Source organism: Coptis chinensis, chromosome 9 (genome assembly GCF_015680905.1).
Source record: "Coptis chinensis isolate HL-2020 chromosome 9, ASM1568090v1, whole genome shotgun sequence".
Taxonomy (NCBI): domain Eukaryota; kingdom Viridiplantae; phylum Streptophyta; class Magnoliopsida; order Ranunculales; family Ranunculaceae; genus Coptis; species Coptis chinensis.
The window spans coordinates 61661073-61670008 of record NC_141464.1 but is presented as its reverse complement, the minus strand read 5'-3'; the positions used below and the strand labels follow the sequence as shown (position 1 = coordinate 61670008).

Below are 8936 nucleotides of genomic sequence, written 5' to 3'. Positions count from 1 at the left end.
CAGATGAAATTTTGTTGGCTGAAATTTCAAAATGTGTTATCATTTAACAAATTCTCATGCCAAATACTCAAATCTGGTAAGTACAGGGATATCAAATTGAATTAAGATCTATCTTAGTGAAATCCAATTGGGTATTGGCTCAATTAAAATCGAAGTTCCAAAATTCATTATTTTTGTTACAAAATGTGGATCATCAGGTAAAATGAATAGGTTGCTGAAATCCAATTAAACCTATCCTTCACCAAATAATGAATGGATATAAATCATGCTAAATTAAAGATAGATGCAATGTACTTACGAAATAAAAGTGTATTGATATTTGATTATCTGGATTCTGGAATTACATTTCCATAAGACAGTTTTACAATGGAAAACTCCGTTTAATTGGGTCCCCAACAACTCAAATACATAACTTTTCTTAGTGACTCTTCTGTTTGCCTTTGCTTTTGATCACCATCTTTTCTTTGACTTGTTACCATAGAAGAACAAGTAGGAGACAATCTCTTAGCTTGAGAAAATGATCTAATATTGTTCTTAGCTGTGTCTTGCAATGACCGAAATGCGTAATTCCATCGATATAATCCTTGATCTTTCAAAGCTTCTATTGCTCCAACACATAAAGCGGCAACCCAGGCTCTACTTGTTGAACTCATTTTTCTTTTTTCCTCCTTGTACTGTAGTATTGCTTCTGAAAATATGGTTGATTTTGTTCTTGAGTGTGTATTGGTGATTGAGATGAGATGCACAAGTGATGTTTATATAGGAAGAGTAGTGACAGGCAAGTAAAACAAGAGGCTCTTTTGCCGTGGTTTCGGAGATCAGCTACTTGTTTTTCTTCTAAACCAGATGCTACTCTTGGTGGTATCAGCACTTTCAGACGTACCATTTCTGAGAATGACACGTTTGCCTTTTCTCTTTAATTAAAGTATTTTACACCTTCAAATGTATAATTGCCCCCCATGTATTCATTTTGATTGGACCCAATTTACAGTTATTTCTCCACTCAACCTATTGGGCCAGACTGAGTTTTCTTACTACAGTTTCAATTGGATCATTTATTGGGCTTGATCTTTTAGTAGTTGCGGTTATTACTTATTAGCAGTTGGATGTAAATGTAAGCACCACAGGTCCACAGTCACACTCCACACTCGGCCATCATAATCACAGTATTTGGAGTTGTAATTATGTTAATCAGCTATGAAGACGTTGGTAATGCTTCATGGATTCATTCGTTCATCATGCCAAAAGCCTCTGCTAAGGAACAAGAAGTGCTATTTTGGTAGTATGTACTATGTAGTTCTTGAGATTAGAGTGCAAGAACTGCCTTTTTTCAATAAGGCCATATGGAAACATGAGTAGCTCTCCACGCGGTTTTAGGTTCACTTTTATTGAATGATATTGGAATTGACTCCTTTTTCTCTCTAGACATGCCCACATGGTGGGATAACAGGTCTCCCATGTTGTTCCCTCAAGTGATCAAGAGAATAATGTATACAGTTGGTGCAACAATGATGCGCATATTTTTTCTCGTATCAATACCAAGCATGAAGTGCACTGTATGAATTGCATACCGGTTACAAGTACTCCTTTCCGGCTTTGACTATTGATTTATGGCGTACTTGCAATGTATGTATAAGCCTCTGTACGAATTGTATGTTATGGTATTGGCTTTTTGACTTTTTGTACATTTCAATTTTGGGACATAAAAACGTTACAGATTTATATTGGAAATTTTCCGACCAGTACCTGATAAGTGATCACCTGACTTGAATCTCAACTTTCAATTTCCCTCAAAGTCATTTATCCTAAAGTACATTCTCCAGTCAACATTAATCTGTTATTATTAATTAACAAAAAAAAATAAATAAATAAACTTGAGTATTTAAAAACACAGTTAAAAAATTATCCTTTTTCAAGTCCAACCTCGTTTCACACACTCTCCACCAAGAAGCAGCAACTCATCATCATCACCTTCAACAAATTTGCACCACCCTCCATATAAGTGGGCCCAAGTTAAAAATGGCAATAGCTGAAGAAAATGGGAATGGAAAGATATGGAGTAGTTTATGCAAATTGCCATTTTGGCAAACTGGAAATAATGCTTCATCTTCTTCTTCTTCAAATAATACTAGTGTTACTACAATCACACCAAGTGTTTACCAACAAAACCAAACACAACAACATGTAGATGGGTCAAATAATAACACAGTTTCATCTGTAGCAAGATCTCTTCTTCCTATTTGGCGTAGACTTCGACTTGATCCATCTAACAAGCTTTACTTTCCATGTATGTGCACAATTTATCAACTTTTTATTGAGTTTTGAGATTTGGTCAATTTGGACACTTGGGGTGGGTTTGACTTTGGTCAACCAAAATTGACTTTATTTTGATGTTTTGTAGATGAACCTGGTAAGCAAGCGAGGAGTGCAATAAGAATTAAAAATACTAGCAGGTCTCATGTAGCTTTCAAGGTATGTAATTATGTATGACAAGATTATAGTTATATGATTTTCAAGGTTTTATATGTTATGTCTATTAACTTTCGTGTTACATTAGTTTCAAACAACTGCACCCAAGAGTTGTTTCATGCGTCCCCCCGGCGGTATACTTGCGCCTGGTGAAAGTATTATTGCAACTGGTATTAGTCTTGTCCCGTGTTCCCATTTTTGTTGTAATGTGCAAAAGAATGAAGAAAATTTGGGCTTAAGAGTATTAGTCTTATTGTTTTAATTTTATTTGAAATGCTAGTATTCAAGTTCGTGGAGCATCCGGAGAACAATGAGAAACAATCTGACCAGAAAAGTAAGGTCAAGTTTAAGATTATGAGCCTCAAGGTGAAAGAAGCAATGGACTATGTTCCTGAGTTGGTGAGTTATGTCCTTTTCACTTTCTCTATATTTGTATGTGGAAGCTTTTTATATGTTGAAGTTCTCGGCACTGCAGACTTTTCTAGTTTTATTTTAGTTGGATGAACCTATCAACTCTGTATTTCTCCACCTCATTATGGCATTGAGTCTGCTGTAAGATTAGGTTGGATATAATCTTAAAATTGAATTCCAGTACTCGCATATTTGAGTTTTGAATAGTTACTTAGAAATTTATTTCCCAGCTATTTACTTTTTTTGATAGAATAAATATGTGGTTAGGCTGACCCCCACCTATATTAATTAACAATAAATTACAAAGAGTTTACCTGATGCATCTTCTTTTTCTAAATTAAGCTATCTCAAATGCTGCACAAATATAGGCCTTGTAGATGTCAGATGCTAGTCACTTCCCTTTACAGATCCTTAACTAGGATAACCACTCTGTGTGAACTTCTGGTATCTGTGGTGATGCCCAACAGACTCCTATTACCATAGATTGTATGTTGGGTATAGGGGCAGTCAAAGAAGAGGAAATTTGAGTATTCCGTAGTATGATTACCATTGCTGCAGGAAGAATGTTTTGGGAGTTTCTTGTATACTAGCCTGCCTTGAGTTGAGAGACTGTTGGAGAAAAAATGCCAAAAACTAAACCATAGTGGGACAACCAATTTTCACCAGACAAGCCATTATCATCTCACTTTACGACAAGAAGGCACAATGCCTTGAATGCAATGTTGAAGGTAAACTGGCCACTATGGTGAGGTGTCCATAATATTCTATTTTCATTCAAGTGTCTAATGATGATAGGATCTTTATGTTTCTCTTTAAATCTTCACTGTAACTTATGAACTGCACTAGTCCCTAGTGAACATAAATTGGCACACCTTAACATCAAGTGGAAACTGTCACTCTGCAACTGCATGGACATTGTTTAAAAGAGGGGTACTTTTGCACCATAGATCATGCCAGTGCAAAGTGTCCTCCGCATTAGCAATACTAATACAATAGGAACTCCTTTGCTTCTGTTCTGCTCTTCAATATACACCTCCAAGACCATGCACTGTCCCTGGGTATTTGCCATTCGTAGTTCTTTATTGCCTGTGTTCATAATTGTCTGTGATTTTACTGTGTTTTCATAATGGTTTGTGACTTTACCAGGAGATATGGCACTGGTTTCAGTCCATTATGAATTAGGATAGAAGTGGACATGTATGCACTAGAATAGAAGTGGCTGCATAGGCTAGGCGTATTGAATCATTAAGATGCAAATATGGAGTATCTGTTATTTTTCTGACTTGTATGACTGTTCATATTGACCTCCTTCCTTATCTGGCATTTAAATATCCTTACAGCTATCAATTGAAAAGAAAAACAAAAACAAAAGCGGAACAAAACCGATACTAGTTTATCTTACAGAAGTTGTTCCTCATTCTTCTATATTTGACTCATTAGAATGGTGCAAAGTTCGGTATTTAATACTGAAATTTGGTCTAATTGAACAATCAAATTTAATTGGATTTGATAGTGTAGTTGTAAAGGTTAATTGTCTGCTGGCCGCTCAGGTTAATGTTTTTAGGGGGAAAAAGAAGGCAGCTAGGTCACGTGCACACACACACACACACACAGCTTCCCTGCCCCCCTCTATTTTCGGTCTTGGGTTTGCTCCCCAATGGTCACTAGTTCGATTCCCCTCAAGGCCACTGGCGAGGCAGTACCCGGTCGAATTTCCAACCAGGGCCCCGGGATTAGTCGAGGTTGCGTAAGCTGGCCCGGACACCCGGTTAGCAAAAAAAAACAGAGAGAGAGATCTTCCTTTTGTGGAGATGACATAATATCCTCTGGCTTTCGAAATAGCAGGAGTTGCCGAAATAACTTTGGCAATGAAATAATACTTAAATTTGTATTCAATTTTTTGGTAAAGTTCACTTTGTAATACTAATAGAATAATTATCAATTTATCATTGAGATTACATTGTTCTACTGTCCAAGACTCCAAGGAGCTACTCGACCTCTTAATTAATTCAAGTTCTGATCATTGATTCTGCGTTGTTTGAGTCTAATTATAGATTTCTAAAATTAAAGTGCTATATGTTTTAGAGTGTAGATTGTGGAGGTTTCATATACTCCCACGATCTTCAGTAAAGAACGAAATACTTTTACTTTTGGTTTATATCTTTTTCTCTAATTATTTCCTTCCGAATACAGTTTGATGAGCAAAAGGATCAAGTAGCAGTTGAGCAGATTTTGCGGGTGGTTTTCTTAGATATCGAGCGACCTTCACCTGTAAGAATGTTTTCTTATAATGAATTGTTATGTGATTTCAACACATGCATACATACACGTTCTAGTTTCCCCCATTTGAATGACTGACATTCTTTTTTTTTTGTCCCTTGTAAGGCAATGGAAAAACTGAATCGAATGTTGGCTGAGGCTGAGGCTGAACTTGAAGCACGCAAGAAACCTCAAGAAGACACTGGTCCACGCATCGTTGGGGAAGGCCTTGTAATAGATGAATGGGTAAGTTTGTTGGTGTTGAATGTTTTTGCTTCTAATGCCCTGATGCTACTCCCCGGCTCCGCCCACCTTTCTTCTTATAGTGCTTACACTTTTTTTCTTTGTTTTTTTTATCTTTCCTTCAGAAAGAACGACGGGAGAGATACCTAGCGAGGCAACAAGTTGAAGGGGTTGATTCAGTGTAAAGTACAGCTTACTGTGTCGAAGTTTCTTCTCCATGGAATTCATTGTGTGTTCGAGATATATAGTTTTCACCACCTTTAGTTGTCTGGTTATTGTGAAGTGAACGTGTTCAACTATTTAAGGAGAAATCCATAACTGTCTTTTGATGTCATGAGATGCGATATGCTTTGTATGGGAACGAAATGAGGCTCACCTCCCTCATTCAACCCGTTACTCTAAACCACCCTCAACTCGTCCCGACCCACTAAACCTCCCTCTTTTCAAACCGTTTATATATAACCTTCCTGTTTTTGTAAAAATAATTAAACCCGGTCTATTTTTAATCTCTTCACCAAAATTGTTTCCTTTTCTACCTTTTCATATATGGGGGAATACGAAAATAGAGATTTAAGACTGAAGAATACTGAGAATTACGAGAAAAAAATAAAAATGAAGAATACCAATTGAATAACATCGAAATAGTGATGTTTTTGTTTCGCCATTGAAGAAACAAGCTTCCACTTTCAATCTCTCTCTCAATCATCTTTGATTTTTATCAGTAATCAATTTTGATAGATTTGGTTCGATTTCTCTCTCAATCACCTTCAATTTTTTTCTAAACAGGAGCTTGGTTTGTTTGAAAGATTTGATTTTGAATCTATTAACTAATTTTCTTCAACTATTTTAGATCTTCTTCAATTTCATCTTATTATTGGGTCTCAATCTTCTTCAAATCAATTGAATAGACTTGATGGTGTCATCTCAACTTGTGGGTTTGAACAAATAGTTCCATTTTTTCTCTTCTTCTATCTTTTTTCCTTTCTTCTTTCAATTTTTCAGTGTGCAAATGTATTCTCACTATAAATTCTATTATGTAGATATATTTTTACATATGAGTTTTCCTATGTAAATTTATTTTTTCATACTCGTTAAATTTATTTTTGCATACTCGTTTTTCTATGCAAATTTATTTTTGCATACTAGTTTTTCTATGTGAAATTATTTTTGCATAGGTAGTACTTTATATAAATTTAATTTTGCATACTTGTTTTTCTATGCAAATATATTTTTACATACCAATTTTTCTATGTAAATTTAATTTTTCAAACTAATTTTTCTATGCAAATATATTTTTGCATAGTAGTTTTATATGAAAAGTTGTTTTTGCATAAGAATTTTACGTTGTGGTTCTTAATGTTGCGGCTTCTTAATTCATGACAAGTACTATAAACTCTGCTAATGTCAAAATGCATGGCATCCTTCACGATAATCTTCTAGAAATGGTTGGTGAGAAAATGGCTGCAGGAGAATTACTGAGACTTTGGACGATACTGATGCTATAAAGGCCAGCAATCTTAATAACTCTTCAGATGACTTTGCATCTTGGGATAAGAGGCTTCAAGTGGTTTAGATGTTTGGCATGAAAGTGGGCTTTTTACGTGCCGGATGAAATTAGCCTAACATCTGACATAATATATGTAAATGCATTTTTACATAGTCATTATATATGTAAATCTATATTTACATAGTAACTTGACCTATGAAAACTTAAATTTACATAGTAACTTTTTGGTAATAAAAATTGCCCGACACCTGATAGAATATATGTAAATATAAAGTATAAAAGTTGTTCTCTATGAAGATGCAAGATGTAGACACAATCACTGAAGTTTATCTTGTATCTGTGACATCTAGAATGAAGCAGAGTAACACAAGTTCACTATTATATTTAGGAATTGTGGTGCAAATAACCTAGGAACACAAATTGCAGAAGTTTATACAATTGGGCATAAGCGGCAAGGTTATCTCGCTTCTTGATTCTTTCACCAGATTTAGCACAACTTTTAACCTTTCTACAAGGGTCACCGGGATTTGATTCATTAAATGCATTAGCTATGTCGAGCTCCAATTTTAAACTACTCATTGCAAAAAAATGCATTCAAGGGAACTAAAACTTCATATTAACCACTTGTATAGATATAACTTGGTTATACTTGTAGATCAATAATAAACAAGCAAATGTACCATCATATATGTCTACGCAAACAAAGTTCCTAATCTAATCAAAACTAAACCAAGCTCAGAGACGACGATTATTTCCCAAGGCATGGAATTCACTTAGGATTAGGTGGGCGGCTGTTAGCAGCGGAGACCCTGGAACCCCATTCAAGCAGCCTTGTGGCAGATAATCTCAATGAAGCACAAACAATCCTTCTTTGCTCATGTTGCTGTCTCAATTGCTTCCACAAGCTCTTCCTCATATCGAAGATCTAAATGTCTTGTACAACTTCTTCTTGTTTAAATATTGTTATAATGACAGAAAACCAATTAATAACAAAGATCATCTATGTAAAATTTAAAATGCAGAATTGTATCACTATGCAAAGTTAAGAATGCAGAATATAAATACTACGCAAAGTTAAAAATGCAGAATAAAAATACTATGCAAAGTTAAGAATGCAGAGTAAAATTACCACCACACATTACACAAACATGAAAAAGCAAATAAAAAATACTGTGCAAATTTAAGAATGCATAGTACACATACTATGCAAATCTAAGAATGCAAAGTAAAATTTAAGAATGCAGAGTAAAACTACTATGCAAAGTTAAAAATGCAAGGTACAAATACTATACAAAGTTAAGAATGCAGAGTAAAATTACCACCACACATTACACAAACATGAAAAGAAAATAAAAAATATTATGCAAATTTAAGAATGCAGAGTAAAAACAACTACGAAAATATAAAAATGCATAGTAAAACTACTACATACATAAACATAAAAATCTAAAGTTGAAATTGCAAAACTATGAAAACTTGAACTGATTTTAACAAGATTTGGTTTGTTCGTAGTTTTTGGAGCAGCTATCTTCTCAATTTTATCTCCATCTCTTCTAGAACTTGAAGGTTTGATTTTAAGAATGCAGACTAAAACTACTACGCAAATATAAGAATGCAAAGTAACCATAAACTACATCTTTAGAGATTTTGTGAATTTAGTCTGCAAATATAAGAATGCAGACTAACCAGACTACACATTCAACTTTAAGACTAAAATTACTATACAAATATAATAATGCAGAGTAACCACAGACTACATCTTCAGAGATTTTATGAATTTAGTCTGCAAATATAAGAATGCAGACTAACCACAGACTACACATTCAACTTCAAGACTAAAACTAATATGCAAATATAAGAATACAGAGTAACCACAGACTACACATTCAACTTCAAGACTAAAACTACTACGCAAATATAAGAATACAGAGTAACCACAGACTACATCTTCAGAGATTTTGTGAATTTAGTCTGCAAATATAAGAATGCATACTAACCACAGACTATACATTCAACTTCAGTAATTAAATTACATGGAAGATGCTTA

At 34.6% G+C, this 8936-nt stretch overlaps 2 protein-coding genes across 2 annotated transcripts; one reads left to right on the top strand and one right to left on the bottom strand.

Moving 5' to 3' along the window:
- Positions 1-291: 291 nt before the first annotated feature.
- Positions 292-759, bottom strand: LOC147477190 (uncharacterized). The gene has a single exon (XM_086582283.1). It carries the CDS (start codon positions 651-653, stop codon positions 381-383), a length of 273 nt encoding a protein of 90 aa, XP_086438409.1. The 5' UTR covers positions 654-759; the 3' UTR covers positions 292-380.
- Positions 760-1870: 1111 nt separating this feature from the next.
- LOC147477189 (vesicle-associated protein 4-1-like) lies at positions 1871-5716 on the top strand. The gene is made up of 7 exons (XM_086582282.1): positions 1871-2287; positions 2402-2472; positions 2558-2639; positions 2750-2868; positions 5074-5151; positions 5266-5385; positions 5508-5716. Exons 1-7 carry the CDS (start codon positions 2020-2022, stop codon positions 5565-5567), a joined length of 798 nt encoding a protein of 265 aa, XP_086438408.1. The 5' UTR covers positions 1871-2019; the 3' UTR covers positions 5568-5716.
- Positions 5717-8936: the final 3220 nt, after the last annotated feature.

Bases quoted from the DNA above. Each gene is read 5' to 3' on its own strand.
- LOC147477190 (XM_086582283.1), bottom strand. From the start codon at position 653: ATGAGTTCAACAAGTAGAGCCTGGGTTGCCGCTTTATGTGTTGGAGCA.
- LOC147477189 (XM_086582282.1), top strand. From the start codon at position 2,020: ATGGCAATAGCTGAAGAAAATGGGAATGGAAAGATATGGAGTAGTTTA. The intron at 2,640-2,749 runs GTATTAGTCTTG...TTGAAATGCTAG, and splicing joins TGAAAGTATTATTGCAACTG to TATTCAAGTTCGTGGAGCAT. The intron at 5,152-5,265 runs GTAAGAATGTTT...GTCCCTTGTAAG, and splicing joins ATATCGAGCGACCTTCACCT to GCAATGGAAAAACTGAATCG.